This window comes from Vombatus ursinus, unplaced genomic scaffold (genome assembly GCF_900497805.2).
Source record: "Vombatus ursinus unplaced genomic scaffold, bare-nosed wombat genome assembly UNPS02014786.1, whole genome shotgun sequence".
Taxonomy (NCBI): Eukaryota; Metazoa; Chordata; class Mammalia; order Diprotodontia; family Vombatidae; genus Vombatus; species Vombatus ursinus.
In genome coordinates this window covers 32,178,156-32,197,440 of record NW_020954564.1, presented here as the reverse complement: position 1 = coordinate 32,197,440, position 19,285 = coordinate 32,178,156, and the positions used below count along the sequence as shown (strand labels likewise).

Sequence of the window (19,285 nt, the reverse complement as noted above, 5' to 3'; positions counted from 1 at the left end):
TAGGAAGACAGCAGGAGGAAAAGAAATGGAGGCATCTACTGCAGTTGGCTTCCTCAAAGAATTTAGCAATAAATGAGAAGAAAGGAAGCAGATGATAGCTAGTATGGACTGATGGATCAAATGAGGGTTTTTTTTTTTGAGGATGGGAGAGAATAGGTGTGTAGGCACAGAAGCAGCCAGTAAACTGGGAGTAATTAAAAATCAATGAGAGAGTTCAGATGATAAAGCGGTGGTGGTCTGCTGTAAAGACAGGATGTAATGGTACCACTAGTGCATGTAGTGCATGTTAGCCTTGGCAAGGAGAAAACCTATCTCTTCATGTGAAATAGAAGTAAAGGAGGAGATAGTGTAGAAAGCATCTGAATAGTGTGAAATGAAAAAGAGGGGAGAAGAGGGAGTTTTCAGTGAATGGCCTTTTTTTTTCAGTTAAATAGGAGGCAAGGTTTTCAGCTGAGAGGGCAAGAGAGGGGAAGTTATAGGTTGGAGGAGGGATAGAAATGTTTAGAGAAGCTGCTATAGTTAAGTGAGATAGTTAATCAATTAGGGAGGTGTCAAAGGGCTGCCTTTCAATGAAGACCTAGCTGAGATTATGTAACATAAGCATATAGTAGACCCAGTCAGGAAGGTTTCATGGTTTTCTCCAGCTTCATTCAACAACACGTGAGTAGGAATGAAGGTAGTGAATGGTGGGAGTAATACGAAGCTGGGATTTGCAAGAGCACTATCTCTGGTAGCATAAAGATGCATGGGAATCAAGAGCATAGTACAGTTGAACTGGTTCACCATGTGTAGAGTATAGCCAGTGCAGGGGTGATAGCTTGGGAAAGAACTGTGGGGTATGAGGATTGGAGGTCTTGGTAATGATAAACAGGATTTGAAGTTGCAAAGCAGAGGAAGAGGTGGAAATGACAACCAATTATGATTAGATAAAGGAATTTCAGAGTTTCTGAACATGGATGTGGAACACTTGTGGGTGATGGCAAAGTCAAGGGTATGACCATCTTTGGGTATAGCTGTGGTGGGTGGAGGAGTAGGTCATGAGAAATAAATAAATTGAAGAATTGGGAGGTTATGGTACATATTGTTGTTCAGTCATTTTTCAGTTGTGTTTGACTCTTTGTGACCCCATTTGGGGTTTTTGTGGCAAAGATATTGAAGTGGTTTGCCATTTCCTTCACCAGCTCATTTTACAGATGAGAAAACTGAAGCAAACAAGTTTAAGTGACTTGCCAAATGTCACACAGCTAGTAAGTGTCTAAGGGAAGTCAAATATGAACTCAGGTCTTCCTAACTCCAGGCCCTGTCTTCTATCTCCTGCACCACCTAGCTGCATATAATATATAAGGGAGTATCAATATGTATTACGAAATCTTCTTGTATGAGAGAAAGAACAGTGAGGAAGGACACCTCATGAGCCAGACACTGAAGTCACTGAAGATGGAAGGAGAGTGTCCTGGAAATCAGTAGACAATAGCTACCAGAACCCTGAACAGATGATAAATATGGATTGAATGAACTTCAAATGAGGAAATATTACTGGGTAATGGCAGTCAAGGGAGAATGTGGCCAGTGGCAATGGGGAGCAAGGAGTGTTCCAATTCCCTAACCACAACCAATATATTCAATTATATTTACATACCATAGTTTATCCAGCCAATCTCTAGTTTATGGGCATCCTCTTAGTTTTCAGCTTTTTGTTACCATAAACAGAGCATGAAGCAATAATACCTGAAAAGCACCTAATTCTCAGGGCTCTTATAAGGATTAAATGAAATAATGTACTAAAATGCTACATGAATATAAATTCTCATTAGTGTATATAAATGATTCTTCAATATTATCTTCAACAAACATTTATTGGGCATCTACTACGTGTGTTAGGTGGTGGAGTTAGAAAGATTAACAAAACATCGCTGCCCTCACGGAAGTCATATTTTAATTGGTAAGATAGGACATAGACATAAAAAGATCACTATATGCAAGGTAGCCCATACTAAAGAGCTAGCATTTACACAGCACTTTTAAGGTTTGCAAAGCACCTTGCAATTACCTCATTTAATCCTTACAACACTGGGAGAAAGGTGGTATTATTATCCCTACTTTACAGACAAGAATTAGGCAGACAGAAGTTAAGTGACTTGCTCAGGGTCATAAAGCTAGTAAGTGTCTGAGGCTGGATTTGAATAAAGGCATTCCTGGCTCCAGGTCCAGCACTCTATCCACTGTGTCACATAACTAAATGACTAAAGACATTAAGTACAGCAAAGGAGAGGGAAGGTTCATGGACAAAGTAGGATTTACGCTGGATCTTGAAGGGAAGAAATTTCAAGGGTTCTTAACCTAAGGTCTGTGAACTTAAAAAAAATTAGTGTGATAACTATATTTTAAAATAATTGTTTTCCTTTTTAATTCTATGTATTTTATTTTATGCATTTAAACATTATTCTGAGTAGGGGTACATAGATTTTGCCAGCATGTCAATGGAGTCCATGACACAAAAAAGGCTGAGGACCCCTGACTCTATCTACTGTGCCACCTAGCAAACTCCCCCTCCCTTATCAAAGTACCAAGGGATTATATTATGGAGCTGGAAAAAATGACAGAATTTATCTAGAGGAATGCAAGATCAAGATTAAAGAGGAATAATGAAAAAAAAGTGTAAAGGAAGGGATCCTAAGAGTACAAGGCATCATTAAAACTATTTGGTGCTCATTAAAAAATAAAGAAGACAATTAGTGGTACAGACTATGTCAACAACATAAAGATTCAAACATAATAACAGGTTTTCAAAAAATATTTATTATTTTCCCCCAATTATATGTAACATTTGTTTTTAAAATTTTGAGTTCCAAATTCTCTCCCTACCCCCCTCATTGAGAAAGCAAGCAATCTGATATAGGTTTTACATTTGTAGTCATGCAAAACATATTTCCATGTTAATCATAGCATAGTTTTTAATAAACCCAAAGACCCCAACTTCTGGGGCAAGGACTCAGTATTCAACAAGAATTGGTAGGAAAACTGGAAAGCAGTCTGGCAGAAACAGTTTAGACCAACATCTTACAATTAGTTCCAGATAGATACATGACCTATATATAAGCAAATATAAATATATCAACAATCTAATATATAAACAGATTAGAAGAGCAGGGAAGGAAATATAGTAAAACTCTGAATAGGAAGGGGTTCATAACCAATCAAGGGATAGAGAGGATCACAGAAGATAAAATGGGCAATTTTAATTACTTAGAATTAAAATTTTTTTGTAACAAACAAAATTAAATACAGTTAAAATTAGAAGGGACATAGTTAACTGGGAAAAAAATCTTTATAGAAAGGTTGCCTAAAGGTTTGACATACAAGGTATATTAAGCAACTGGTTCAAATATATTAGAATAAGAGCCATTCCCCAACAGATGGCCAAAGGCAGTTTTTAAAGAAGAAATCTAGTCTGGGCTATCAGCCTTTTTTTTTTTTTTTGTGGTGGCAAAGAACTAGAAATTGAGGGGATGCCCATCCATTGGGGGAATGGCTGAACAAGTTGTGTTACATCATTGTGATGGAATACTATTTTTTTTTAAGTAACTAATTTATTTTTAGTTTTCAACATTCACTTCCATAAGTTTTTGAGTTTTAAATTTTCTCCCCCTCCTTCCTTCCCCATCTTCCTCCCCAAGATGCTGTGCAATCTGATACAGTCTCTACATATACATTCATATTGAACATATTTTCACATTAGTCATGTTGTAAGGAAGAATTAGAACCAATGGGAGCTGCCACGAGAAAGAAGAAACAAAACAACAAAAAAGGAAGCAAATAGTATGCTTTGATCTATATTCCGACTCAGTTTTCTCTGGATGTGAACAGCATTTTCCATCATGAGTGTTTTGGAGTTATCTTAGATCTTTGCATTACTGAGAAGATCCAAGTCTATCAAAGTCAGTAACTGCACATTGTGGCTGTTATTATGTACAGTGTTCTCCTGGTTTTGCTCACTTCACTCAGCATTAGTCCATACAAGTCTTTCCAGGTTTTTCTGAAGTCTGCCTGCTCATCATTTCTTATAGCACAATAGTATTCCATTACATTCATATACCACACCTTGTTCAGCCATTCCCCAACTGAAGGGCATCCCCTCAATTTCCAATTCTTGCCCACCACAAAAAGAGCTGCAATATTTTTGTACATGTGGATCCTTTTCCCATTTTTATGATCTCTTTGGGATACAGTCCTAGAAGTAGTATTGCTGGGTCAAAGGATATGCACATTTTTATAGCCCTGTGGGCATAGTCCCAAATTGCTCTCCGGAATGGTTGGATCAGTTCACAACTCCTGGAACACTATTATGCAATAAGGAATGACAAGGGAGATGATTTCAGAAACACCTGGGAAGACTTGCATGAATTGATGCAAAGTGAGCAGAGCCAGGAGAACATTGTACAAAGTAACAGTAATGTTGTGACAGTGATCAATTGTGAAAGACTTGGCTACTCCAATCCAAGATGATGATCCAACACAGCCCCAAAGGACTCATGATGAAACATGTGATACACCCCCAGAGAGAGAACTGATGAACTCTGAATGCATATTGAAGCTTATTTTTTTACTTTATTTTTCTTGCCTTTTTTTTAAACCTGACTAATAAGGAAATATATTTTGCATTACTTTACATGTATAATGGGTATCATATTGCTTACCTTCTCAAAGAGTGAAGGGGCTAGAAGGAGGGAGAGAATTTGAAACTTAAAATTTTTATTTTTTTTGAAACTTAAAAATTTTTAGAAATGAATACTAATATTAATTTTTAAAAAAATACATATTTAACCAATAGCCATATGAAAAAATACTCTGAATCTCTGATAACAAAAGAAATAAAATTAAAATAACTCCAAGGTTCCATTTCACACTCATCAGATTGGGGAAAATGCCCAAAAAAGGAAAATGAAAATTTTTTGGAAAAGCTGTGGGGAAACAGGCACATAAATACACTGTTGAGCTAAATACACTGAATTGGTCCAGCCATTATGGAAAGCAATTTGAAACTATACACAAAAAGTCACTAAACTGTGCATTTCCTTTGACCTAGCTAATACCATATAAAGCCTATATCCAAAGACATCACAGCAAGAGGGAAAGGACACATATGTACAAAAATGTTTATAGTAATTTTTTTTTTAGTGGCAAGAAACTAGAAACTTAAAAAGATATTCATGAATTGAGGAATGGCTGAACAAATTATAGTATGTGAATGTAATGGAATATTATTATATTGTAAGAAATAACTAAGTGGATAGTTTCAGAGAAATATGGGAAGACATATAAACTTATGGAAGGTGAAATGAGAATGATGAGAGAACAATTTAAATGATACCAACATTGTAAAGATAAACAACTTTGGAAGAACTCTGATTAATGACCAAATTCCAAAGGACCATATTTGAAAAAATGCTATGCAACTTCTAATAGAGAGGTGAAGAACTCAACTGCAGAAAGAAGCATACATTTTTAGACATGGTCAGTTGATGGGGGAGGGAATTTATTTTGTATGACTATGAACATCTGATAAGAAGGTTTTACTTTACTTCAATTTTGTATGTGTATGCAAAAATTTGGAGGAAAGGAAAGCAGAAGATGAGGTTGCCAAAATAAAAACAAAGGTCACTGAAGCATTTTTCAAATGCGTGGGAGAGAACAAAAAGAAGGTCAGTAGAAACAACAGACAAGCGGGGCAGTTTTGAAAATAACACATTAAATTTATTATATACTCAAAGAGCAAGATGTTTATAATACAGATTCATATCTTCACATACATTCCCCTTTTTCTGTTAGTAAATTCAGAATAAAAAAAAAAGAAAATATATAAATACAATATGAAGAATTGTTGTCTAGGTAGAATTAGAGAAGCAAAGAACCAATGAGTAAAAGCAGCTCACAATTTGAATAGAATATACTATTATTTAAAAATAAAATCATTAACATGATTTTGTACTACAACATGAACCAGAGAAGAGCAGCAGAATAATCTTTCCAATATCCCTAGTACTATGGCAGGCTTTTATTATTATGTGCAGTTTTTATCTAAATCCAATAAATATATACCATTTACCAACAAATGCCTAACACTATTATAGGCTCTGGATTTTATGAAGGATATAGAGAAGCCTGAGAGGGTACAAAGGTATACAACAAAAATGATTAAAAGGATGGGAAACTGGCCCAATGAAGAAAGGTTAAAGTGATAAAGATTACTTAGTATAGAGGCCAAAATACAACTGAAAGACTCCACTAAGTAGAAATGAGTTGAAATTAGAGTGCAATTTAAGTTAGAGATGAGGAAAAGAGACTTAACGTTAAGCATGATTAAATACAGAAATGAACTACAATAAGGTCAAGAAATTTATCCTTGTAGAATTTTAAGACAGCTAGTCTTACTCTCCTTTGATGTTTTAGGTGAAATTCTGACTGGATCATGACATCTTTCCCAGCTTTTGAATTCCTTAGCAGCCTAGGCAAATCCCAAGCACTATTCTAAGGAAGAGAAGCATTTAGGGATAGAAGGTATAGTGGAATGAGTGCCAGATTTGTAGTTGAAGAATATTGGCTTTTGTGACCATGGGCAAGTCACTTAACCCCCTGGGGCCTCTTTTTTCCTCATCTATAAAATAAGGGTGTTGAAATAGATGATCTCTAAGGTCCCTTCTAACTCTAAATCCCATGATCCTAAATATAAGTAATTAAAGCTTTTCTTAAGTGATGTAATTCTAGAGCCCTATGGTATTTTTTCTCTCTTGTTTTAAAAATTATTTTAAAAACTAAATTTTATTTGGGCAATTATCAAGCATTTATTTTTTCTTTCTCTAAATTCCTCTCTCCCTGGGAAAAAAAAAGAGAAAAAGAAAAAACAAGACCCTCAGAATAAATAAGCATAGTCAAGTGAAACAAATTTCCATGTTGGTTATGTCCAAAAACAAGTGTCTCATTTGGAATATTTATTTTTCCACTATTGTTAGGTGGTAGGTAGCATTTTTCATCCTTGGTCCTCTGAAATCATGGTTGATCATTGCGTTGATCAGATTCTCAAGTCTTTCAAAACTGTTACTTTTTACTACATTGATGGCATAATAGAAAATTTTCTCCTGGTTCTCCTCACTTCACTCTGTATTAGTTTAAAAAAATTTCCCCGTGTTTCTCTAAAATCATCTCTTTCTTTCATTTCTTACGGCATGATAGTATTACAGTATATTTACACATCATAATTTGTTTAATCCCAACTGACGAGCATTCCCTTAGTTTCAAGTTCTTGGCCATTGCAAAAAAGCTCCTGTAAATATTTTTGTACACATAAAACTTTTTCCTCTTTCTCTATCTCCTTGATATACTCAATGGCAGTTCAAGTATTTGTGAAGGGATTTCAAATCTCCGCTTCACAACATGAAGTTGGGTAGCACTTTGTAAAAATGTATGCCATCAATTTTGACTAGACATGTAGCCTTGGATCATTCAGATTCCAAAAGATTCTCAGCACAGCATGGGTAGTCTGTGAACATGTGGAATTCTGAAATTCCAGGGTAGATGAAGCTATAGGAAACATACATTGGAGAGTAAATGATCTTTAGGACAGTTAGAACCAAAATAAGATACTGGATCTGAACAACATGGTATCATTATATCCTAGAAATGCCTTCTGGGAAAGTCTACTTGCCACTGTACTTTTCATACTTCAGTATTCATGTTTCACTGGGGGCTCAGGGTGGCTTGATTTTACCTTAAATTCCACTATGTACATCAGGTAGTATTGAGGTTCCATTGTGGTTCCTTTTCACTTTAAATTCCTAGGATTCTCTAATACTTTTGAAAACTGAATTAACTTAAGGGTTTAATTTAGTTGAAAAACTAGGTTTAGTCAGTCAGTAAACAAGCATTTAAGTGCCTACTTTGTGCCAGGCACTGTGCTAAGCACTGGCGATACAAAGAAAAGTAAAAGACAGTCCCTGTCCTTAAGGAACATAATCTAATGGGGAGACAACATGCAAACAACTATGCACAAATAAGACAGATTCAGGATAAACTAGGGGACGTCTCAGTGGGAAGACACTAAAATTGAGGAGGACTGGGAAACGCTTCTTGCAGAAGGTGGGACTTTAACTGAAACTTAAACAAATCCAGGGAATCCAGGAGGCAGGGATGAGGAGTGACAGCATTTCAGGATTGGAGGGGCAATTAATAAAAATGCTTGGAGTTGGGAGATGAGTGTCTTGTGCAAGGAAAAGCAAAGAGGCTAGTGTTACTGGATTGTAGAGTTTTAAAAGGAAGTAAGGTTATAAGAAGATTCACAATAGGAAGTGACTGGGTTATGAAAGGCTTTTTAGAAAGGATTTTATATTGAATATTGGAGGTGACAGGGAGCCACTGGAGTTTACTGAATGATATAATTCATATAATCAGTGATATAATCAGATCTGTACTTCAGGAAGATCAGTTTAACAGCTAGGTGAAAGATGGACTGGAGGTAGGAAGAGGTTTCAGGCAGACAGACCTGCCTGAAGCAGTCCTGGCATGAGGTGATGAAGGCCTACATCAGGGTACTTGTAGTTGTTTAAATCAAATTATTTAAAATCATTGCAAAATACATGTACAACTGAACTTGTAATTTCACATTCATATTATATACTTTATTATATTTATTTGTGTATGTGTCTAACTATAACTCTTCATTCCTCTGGTGTTTAATCATGGTAGGGTTGTGACTAGAGCTCTTAAAATCTATGTCTGGAATACAAACTCTGGCAGGTTCCATAAAATTGTAAAGACTGAGTCTAGACTGTCAGATATCTGAGGCCATCCTGGGCTAAGTTGGAAGAGGTTCATCACTATGAGTGATGAATTTTTAAGTCAAAGAAATTCAAATGGTATGATGGTCATCTACATCACTGTAACATTGGCAATCTCCAAGGAGAAGGTGTAGTGATAATGACAGGATTGTTGATCCTTGAAATTGTGAAGTACACTGTACCTGTTTCATCCTGTACTAGACTCTAAACTCCATGGTCTTAGTTTATTCATTGTTGTATGCCCTATACTGTACTTTGTAAAGGTTTATACTTTTATGCCCTGATCTTATCTCAGTGAAGAATGCCGATGGTTCATTCTTTAAACAAAAGAATCTATGCTAAGGCCAAGGGCTTTGCAGATAGAAAAAGCTTGATAAATACCAGAGGAATGAATGCTTCCATACTTAAAAGATCTGTGATACTGGCACTGGATTAGAGACAATGAACCTTGGTTTGAATTTGATGATGCCACTTACTTCCTGTGTAAACATACGCAAGTTACTTGACCTTTCAGGACAACCTCTAAGTTCTCTTTTAGCTCTGAATCTAAGGTCTTCAGCTCCTTTGATGAGGATCATACTCCCTTAGATGACACAGTAGTTAGTTTCATGAATTACTACTGGCAAAAATTCGTCACTTGGTGTTCAACCTTTTGGTACAGAATCTTACCAATGGATATACTTTATATTTTTATTTTATATTTTTAGTTCTTTATGTCTTTTATTTTTATGTCACTTTTATTGCCCAACATATCTATCCCCTATCCATCTAGCCATCTCTCAGAACAAAGAATAAAAAAAGAAAAGAAAGAAAAATAGCAGTTCATAAACACCCAGCACACCAAAGGAGTCTTGATAGTATATGGAATGTTTCACACACAGGAATCTCTATCTATGCAAAGAAAGAAGGGAGGTGTATTTTTCCCTCTGTTCTCAGAGCCAAGGTTGGACATGATAATTATGTAACATCCAGTTTTAGGTTTCTTTCTTCTTTCCATTTATATTGTTATTGTCATTTTATGTCTCTCTCTCTGTCTATCTTTCCTGGTTCTGCTTACTTCACTAAACATTAGCTCATATAAGTTTTCTCTGAATTCTTCATATTCATTGTTTGTTATGGTACAGTTAAATTCCATTACATTTACACACCACAATTTGTTCAGCTAGCATATTTCAAGTACAATTTACCCAGTGTACCTAAAACATGTTTCAAAAGAATGAAATGTATCATTCCCATATGAGGTAACGGGGGGGGGGGGGTGGGGGGGTGGTAGCTGCTACTTAACCATTTTAAAGATTAAGAAATTGAAACAGAGAATCTAACCGGTTTGTCTCAGTTTATAATCAGCAACATATTTTACGAACCTTATTTTACATTTTAACAACTAACTCAGTCAGAAAGGAGTGTGAAGGATACAAAGAAATACACTGTATTACATGTAGAATTTTCCAGTTCAGTTGAGGGAGTTTGTTTGCTAGAAACTCAAATCTTCTATTTACACCCCAAGTAGCTGAGCTGTAAGAAGCTTAACTTCAGTGTTTGGGGTTCACTGGCTGGTTTCCCCTAGACAAAGACTCCCAACTTGCTAATACCAAGGGACAGGACTATGTAGTTTTTCATTTGGTAAGGCCACTTTAGATGCAACTGTTAAGTTAAGGTTTTGTTGCTGTTGTTGTTTTTAAACAAAGAACTGGCCCAGATACAAGTCAAATGCATCGGCAGGGCCAGCTCCATGAATGTTACTTGTCAGTCACACAATAATTACTGCATTTGTATGAGAATTTGATCATTTCCCCCATTATTGTGCAACTGTGAGTCATTTAGGGAGGGAGCTCCAGCCTTCTGGGTTCAGAGGTAACAACTCTATCCGAAAGGTTGTGAGACGGTTGCACCCTGGCCACAGTGGGAGACTGCCACAGGCTCCCAAAAGCAGTCTGTGTTTATCTATAAATTCAAAGACTCATAGAAGGTCAGAGCTGAAAAGGTCCTTGGAAACTGATTATCAAAGCTGGGGCCTTAGAAAGGTGCATCCAATCCTTCATTCTACAGATAGGGAAACTGATGTCTAGGGAGAGAACAGGGTATTTTCAGTGCCCTTCACTGCCCCTAAATGTTGCCTAACAACGTCTGGTAAACTGAAAACAAATTTTCCAGTCCACTTTCCGACCTCCTGGGAAGGTGGTTGGGCAGGGGGTCTGGCACCAGGAAATCTGTGTTCTTATCCCAACTCCTACAGCCCCCCTCCATGCTACGGGCCTGGCCAGCCCTCCATTCTGGTGAGAGTTATGGAAGGCTCCGCAGTGGTGATTGGGGGTAGGCGGGAGAGATGGCGCACCGAGGGACAAGGCACCTCGGCGCCCCTTCCCAGCATTGCCCTCCCAGCATCCCTCAGACCTAACCCGCCCCATAATCTAGCTCCGTAATCTCGCGAGACTCCGCTCGCTTCTTCCCCAGGTTTACCTACTCCCTCTCCCGCCCCCAGCCCCATCCTTTACTACCGGGGTTAGACTGGGGCGGAAAGAGCCTGAGCCACCATGACTGCTGGGGAATGTAGTCCAGGCCAGTTAAGATCCTTATGCCCTTCCGGAGCGAGAATGCCCGATAAGCGGCGGAGGACTACAACTCCCAGCGGCTCTTGAGATTTGTTTTTGTTCAAAAAAAAAAACCAACCCACCCACCCCCCCAATTCCTTGCAGAGACACACATATACACAACAGACACATAGACACACACACATACATAGACACACACACACACACGCTCGCGCGCTCTCTCGCACGCACACGCCCCCCCCACCAGAACGACGGGAAAGCCGGTTTCCCATTTCTCTCTCACTTTCCCTCACTTACCCCCAACTGCAGCGGTTCCGCAAGGAGGCCCAAGGCCTTAGCTAGGGAAAGGGGCGCGCGGCGGCGGCGGGGCGGGGCGGACGCCAAAGCCGTGACCTCTGACCCCGTTGTTATGTGGGGCCGCCGCATTCCTTAGTGATCGCGGGGCCGCTGCCGCCGCTGTGGTAACGGGCGCATCCGGGGCGCGTGGAACGGCCGCCTCCGCCTCCTCTGCCACCACTACCTCCACCCGAACTCTTCCTTCATCCTCTCACGTCCCCTGCCCTAGGCTCGGGCCTCGCGCCGCCGCCACGCGACCCCAGCCGCCAGTCTCAGTCCCGACGCCGCCCGGCCCCTCGTGCCCCGTGCCCACCCGGTCCGCGAGGAGGCCCCGCGTGCCACCACCCCCGCCAAGGAAGAGGAGGAGGAGGAGGAGGAGGATGAAGGACAAACAGAAGAGGAAGAAGGAGCGCACGTGGGCTGAGGCCGCCCGTTTGGTGAGGAGGGGGAAGGGAAGGGGCTCCTGACGGGTCTGGGGGTGAGGGGGGGCTGGTCTTGCTTTCCTCCTTGCCGTAGATATACGAGGACCGGGGTGGGGGGTGCCCCCACTGCGAGGAAGCCAAGGTGGAGGGGGAGGGGCGGGGTTGCCCCTCCCCCCATAACGGAACGCGCCCCACCCCTCCCCCTTCTCGTTCTTGCTCGGCGCGGGGGATGGGGGGGCGGCCTCTTTTGCTGACGGGAACTTCTCTCCCCTTCCCCCACCTTCGTGAGCTGACCCCTCCTCCTAGTAACAGACGAGGGTGGGGGGAGGCGGGAAGGTGGTGGGAGATATTTAGGCGTACTCAGAACAGTTCCCCTCCCAAAATTTCTTCCTGAGTGAACTGTGAGGTTTCCTTCCCCTCCCTTTTTCATCTTTGGCCGTGTTGGAATTAACAGTTAGATTTTCAAGGTTTCCCTACCACCTCCCGTCACTCTTTGGGGGAGGGTAGTGGTTAGGGGAACATAGTCTCCATTCTCGAGAAAAGACCAGCCCAAATGTAGTAAGCTGGGTGGTGGGAAAGAGCTTAGTTTTCAGAAAGCAAATGGAACTCAGCTGGTATGGAAAAAGTCGTCCCCAGCTTAACCGGGTGAATGATGGCAAGATTTTAGTCCTGAGACTCTCTCCTTGAAGCTTCCCTTGATTCCCACCCGAGCCCCTCCTACCGCCTTCCTCCTACTGAATGTAATCTCTCCCTCCTCAAATCTCTTTGCACTTTGTGCCTTTTCTATGCAGTTATGTTTCATTTTGTTTTGTGGTTATTTGTGTAAATGCTTTCTTCCTTGCTAGATTGTAAAAGTATTCTTCTGCGCATCGTTCAATAGTAGCTCAGTACTCTTCAAATGATATTTAACATACATAAGTTTGTTCATTTGAATTAAAATAGTGTAGTGAAACCAAGAGGTATTTGGGTAAAAAAAAATATAGAACAGAGGTAGACACTTGGGAAAGTTTGCTGGCTGGTTTTATTCCATATATATGTCCACTTGTGAATATCTTTATTCTTGTACTGAAAGTGGCTTGACAGACCAAAGAAGTGTTTCCGCCAAGAATTCCTTTTATTTAGGGTTTAGCAAAGTAGAGAGTTTCATTTCAGAATCCCAGGTTTTCTGTTGAATGTTGTACTTTTTTCTTTGTTCGGTAAAATATTAGTGCAGATTCAAGGTTTTCAGACCAAGGCCTAATGAAATACATGGTGAAAAACTTGGAAAATTGTACTGGTTGCAGAAGTAACAGGTGTTTATTCCCAGAGAAATCTCTTATCACAGAGCTGTTTCAGAAGGCAAGTCAAAATTCATATGTCACACTTGTCTATTTCCACACTGCAGAATGCTTGTAAAGAGGTATAATTTACTTTTTTATACCTAATTAATTTATTTTTAGTTTTCAACATTGACTTCCATGAAATTTTGAATTTAAAATTTTCTCCCTCTCCTCCTCCTTCACCAAGACAGTGTGCAATCTGATATAGGCTCCTACTTATACATTCACATTAAACATTTTCACATTAGTCATGATGTGGTATAATTTACTTTTAATGATAAATGAATCTCTACCTTTCAATCTTGTATTTTATTATTAAGTGAGGCTTATCCCTCAGAGGTCTTGTATAAAAGGCAGGTAGTTGATGTGGGTGGAGCTGAGCTTTGTGTATGGGTTTAGAAGACATTTTTCTTTCTTACTTTCCTGGGTACTTCATTGGGCTTCTTGATTATTGATTCACAGTAAGTTGAGTATTTGGTCTGTAGAAATTTTCACTAGCATTTCCTGGTCAATTCACTGGGAGCATTTGTTGGCTAAGGACTGGACTGGTGATTGTTAATAGCTTCATGTTGCTGTTAGTTTTGTCTTGGTTTGAAGTTTGAGGTTGAGTATTCCAGAATGTGAATAGAAAGACCTTAGAGATAATCTAGTCTGTCTACCCTTCATTTTATGCAAGAGAAATCTGAGCCCTGCAGAAGCTGAGTGACATTCCCAAGGCCATTCAGCTAGTTTAGTGTCAGAGGCAGGACTAGAACCCTGGTCTCCTGGTCCCTTGTTGAGTGTTCTTTTTTCTTGAGGCCACACTTTACTCACTAACAAATTGTTATTTGTGCCTGTTTGTTAGGTCCTCCTGGATAATTCATACTTTTTGCATGTTTTAAAATTTCTTTACTTGGGAAAAGATTGGAACTGAGAAAAAGGGGTTGAGTAGGAGAATTTAATGTAAGCATTTCCAAAATCCCTTTCCTTGAAGTAGATAGAGCTTAGGGTTTTCAACTGAAAACACTTCTCTGAAGTTCTTATGATAATATATTGCTTCAGGTGTTTAGAACTTCAGTCACTGTAGCCACCCTAGAGGGATTGATTTGCTTTTTACATATTAATATTAATTGAAGCTTCCCTGAAATCTGTGTTGATTGTATTTTAACCAAAATTCTAAAACCTAACTGTTGATTTTAATTGATTTTAATTTAATTTATTCTTAATTGATTTTAGCCATTGAGGAATGACATTCTGTTAGGTTTTCTTGGGTACTTGAATTTGCTGTGATCTGATCTTTTAACATCACTGTCATTCTTTTTCTGGTTTGTTATTGGCTCAACCTCATGCCAGATTATCTACTTAAAGACCAAATAGTCCTTTACTATAGTTTTTCTTCTAAAGCATTCCTTTCAGTCTGATCTTAAATCCAGGAAAAATGGACTGTTTTGGAAAGTTGTCCACATACAGATGTATTGTAGGGTATAATTTTGTGGTTTTTATGTGTCTTGTGTTTTTAAACTTTCCATCCCTTTTCGATTTTTTGAGGGAGAAGGGAGCATGGGCAGAAGAATTACTTTACATAAAAGACACAAATATTAAAGGACATTTCAACTGCTGAAGATTGAGGACTTATTAGAAGCTTTTTTTTGTTGTTGTTGTTAATGTTATATTAAATGAATATATAGTCCTGAAGGAGAGATAAGACTGGTCTGACAAATTTGATTTGAAAGGAGATATACTAATAAGATACTAGGTTAGTTCTCTTGATCAAAGTTCTAACACCCTTTTAACCTGTCCTAAATTGAAATGTTTGCCATCAAATCAGATGTTGTATCTAAGTTGTCTCACATTATCCCTAATCCTTCTAAGGTCAGTCCAGTATTGGTAATCCCAACGAGAAAACATTTTCTTTTTTGGTGGTGGGAGGAATAGATGAGCTGGGATTCATGTAGTATTGGCCATAGGTTATCGTATGCTTTTAGAGGTAAGACTGTTCCAGCATAGGTCTTTGGGTGTGTAAACTATGAAAGAAAGGAATGATATTTCTGATTGACTCAGTTGTTGCTTATGCTTATGTTGCTGAGAAGTCAAAGTTTTTCATTCAAATATTGTACATCTTTTGTAGTTGTCAAAATTAGAAGTTGATAGGATGTGAGGTAGGGTACATGAAGTTGTAAGCTTTAGTGCTTTCTCTTTTTTTTTTTTTTTTGAAAGGCTAATGCTTTCCAAATTGAATGAATTTAAATGAACCTTTACCTGGATTTGAGAAACTCTTCTATCTGCTATCTTTCACTTTGATGAATGATTTGTACACAAACCATACTTTCTTCTTGATATAGAACAGATAAATTTTGAATACTTAATTACTGAAATAAAAAACACACCATGGAAAAAAAGCAAGGTGAAACTAGGAATAGAAACAATACTGTAGAATTGTCTTCAGGCTAAAGGTAGCATCGTTTATATATTTTTAATAAAAGTGAATACATTGTATCTTTTGAAGTAACTTCTTTCCAAGTTTTTCTTTCCAATGACTTTGGTTCCCAGGCTTATATTTACATAATCAGAAGGTAAATTTTTCGGAAATCTTTCAAAAAGTCAGCTTAAAAATTTTCACTTAATTAGACAATTCTTATTCTATATTGGGGGGGGGCAAGAATGGACCTGGATTTAGGTCTCAGCTGTACTATTTACAAGTTGTTTAATCCAGGACAAATCACTTAATATTTCTGTCCCACACTTTTACAATATGTAAAATAGGTATTTGAAGGGGCAGTTCATTTTAGTGGTTTAGGCTTTGAGAACCCAGTATCAAGTCAATGCCATGATGAAACACTGGAATAGAGATTGGAGAGGCTCATCATCGAGTTGGGTGCAGTTGGTTTTAAAGACCAACTTCTATACTGTAAGTGAATTTCGATTTGTCTGTGTCAGCAGAAGCAATATCTAGACTGATGAAATCACAGACCCTTGAAATACTTTAGTAGTATTTTAATGTCTAATTTAATGTCTTCGATTCCTTTTCCTTATCTCTTCCTTCCCCCTCTCTTCCCAATTTCTTAAAGTCTTGATCCTCTTGAATGGCTGCTAATGGGACTGTTTTGCATGTTATTTGTGATTTTTGCTAAATGAATGAATATTGAATACTTGCCCCTCAAAAGGTCAAAGAGCTATAGGGGTTGTGACTATCTGCCTTTTTGTTTTTTCTTCCTTCAGGAGAGCAATATTGCTAATATTATGCAATCTCTTGAAGTTAGATAGCAGCCGTAGCTCACTAAGTGACTCAGTTATAGATGATTCTGACATAAAAGGGACGTTCAGTTAGTTTTTATTTATTTATTTATTTATTTATTTTTGGCACTATTCACACTGAACTGTAGCATCATGTTGCCAAATTGTAAAAAAGCACTATGATAGCTAAAATCAGAATTTCACAACACACTGGCAAAAGGCACTGTTTAAAATGTGGGTCCTAACCAAACTTCCTGGGGAAAGAAAACCCTACATTTTTCTGTCTTATAATTTAAGTAGTGTAACAAAATGTAATCTTATGGTTTAGCCATACTTGACGTCTTCATTTTATACTAAATAGTAACCAGGGTTACAAAGGCCTTAATGTTGCATTAAAGTCATGTTAAGAAAGATGATTGCATTCTCACTTAGTGTTGAGAGTCAGAAATTTAGCTAATTGCAGCTATTTACAATACTAGATATACATTTTTTGTCCTGTAATTTGTCCTACCTAACCTCATTTTGAATGTGGAAATATGTTGTCATTAGCAGCTCTCAGAGTTGAATCATAGCTCATAACATAAGTTCGTGGATGTAAGTAGAAATTACACACTGAAATGTGAATATTTTGTATTTCTTTAGGTATTAGAAAACTACTCTGATGCTCCAATGACCCCAAAACAGATTCTGCAGGTCATCGAAGCTGAAGGACTAAAGGAAATGAGGTTTGTATTGACTTTGTGCCCTAAATCAAGGAATGTGTCTCCCTTTTTAGGGAATTTTGAGCTTTGATTGAAATGGGAATGTATACATATATATGGGCAGCTAGGTGGTAGAGTAGATAGATTTTGGGCCTGGAGTCAGGAAGAACTGGATTCACATCTGGTGTCAGACAGTAGCTGTGTGATCCTGCACAAGTCACTTAACCCTGTTTGTCTTAGTTTCCTTATCTATAAAATGAGCTGGAGAAAGAACCACTCTTTGCTACAAAAAAAAAACCCCAAAAGGGATCACAGAGTTGGACATGACTGAAAATGACTAATTAACAGTACATATATGTTATGTATTCATGTGTCTGGGTGGTGGAGTGTGGAAATGTTTTTTGTTTTTTTTTTTAATTGGGAAAGGGATTTTGAACGTCCACATTTCCATTAAGAGATGGTAGTGTCCTCGGTTTTTTTGTTTGTTTTAAACCTGAATTTCAAGCAGCTGCAGTTTGGGACTTGCACATTTATGTGGAGTCACATGCATCTTCTCTTATATTTCTGTTTACCTCAGTCATCAAAAAGGTTGTATGGCTGTACTGTAGCACTCTGTTGTGTTTTGTTCTTTATACGTCTAAAGTTCTTTTGGGTCAAAGAAGAGTTCTTTTCAGTGTATATTCCTTTTGGCATTTTTTATCTACTGTAGTTATAATATCTATAAACTGCTGTGTGGTTCTGATATAGATAACATGTACTATCTCATTTGATCTTCATATTTTATCTTCACAGTTATCCTTGATGGTATAGGCAAAACACATTATTTCCATTTTATAAATGAGGAAATTGAAGAGGCACCTAGGTGGTGCAGTGGATAGAGCCTCTGGCCTTGGAGTCAGGAGGACCTGAGTTCAAATCCGGTCTTGGACACTTGACACTTACTGGCTGTGTGACCCTAGGCAAGTCACTTAACTCCGATTGCCTCACCTAAAAATAAAAAATAAAAAAAACCCAACAACCACAACCATAAATGAGGAAATTGAGACTCAGAAGTGAAATGATGTGACCAGGGCTAATATGTGAAAAAACAGGGACTTTAGGAACTTTTGTCTACAAGTCCAGTGTTCTTTTACTTGACCATGTTGCCAGTAGCAATTCATGATATGAATTCATGATAACTGTATTTTGGGATGCTTTTGATCATTTACCCTATTTTTTTTTTTGTATTTTTCAAAAGAACTGAATCAAAAGCAACAAGGATTGTGAAGATAGAAAAATCAGGATTATCCATTATTCTCCTGTATTTCTTCCCCATCTTTTTTTTTTAAAGTGAAATATATAGCCATTACATGAATCTTAGAACAAAAAATTTGGTATACCTCTTAAGGTTGAAAAAGTTTCCAGCTCTCTTGGCTGAAGACATTTAAACCTTCTAGAGGTGGAGACATTAAGACATTGTTTTGTACATTGGCTGGATCTTATTTAGATGATTTCCATTTACTGTTTGGTATCATAATTATGCTTCATTTTTATTTTTATGAGCTATTTCCCATCATGCTGCTGTGTGCATTACTGTTGAACCACTATACCTATAGCAAGCAAATTAATCCCTTTGGGAGAGATGAAAATCAGAATGTTAACTTGTTTCTGCTCCTTGTTCGTGTAGGAATTATGAAACAGTCATGATGGTTTGTGATTAGTGAGCAGCTTTGTAATTTATAGACAGAGGTATATAGTGTGTAGGAGTCACATTGTTCGGAGAGGGACTTTGCCAGCATGTAGCGTTCCCTTGTAGCAGAACTGTTAGAACACCCACTCATTACTCCAGATTCTGAACAAGGTTTCTTTTAGGGATTTAACTTGGCTAGAGATTCATAGCATCCAATATAACCAAAGCAGAATAAGTAATAG

The 19,285-nt window shown here is 38.1% G+C and overlaps 1 protein-coding gene across 2 annotated transcripts in view; it reads left to right on the top strand.

Moving 5' to 3' along the window:
* Positions 1–12,020: 12,020 nt before the first annotated feature.
* The window catches only part of ASXL1 (ASXL transcriptional regulator 1), a 67,166-nt gene continuing 59,901 nt past the window's right edge, over positions 12,021–19,285 (top strand). For both annotated transcript variants that reach the window (XM_027867776.1, XM_027867775.1), the window contains exons 1-2: positions 12,021–12,156; positions 17,316–17,398. In XM_027867776.1, coding sequence (XP_027723577.1) covers positions 12,100–12,156; positions 17,316–17,398 — 140 coding nt within the window. In that variant the 5' untranslated portion in view covers positions 12,021–12,099. The remainder of the gene's footprint in view (positions 12,157–17,315; positions 17,399–19,285) is intronic.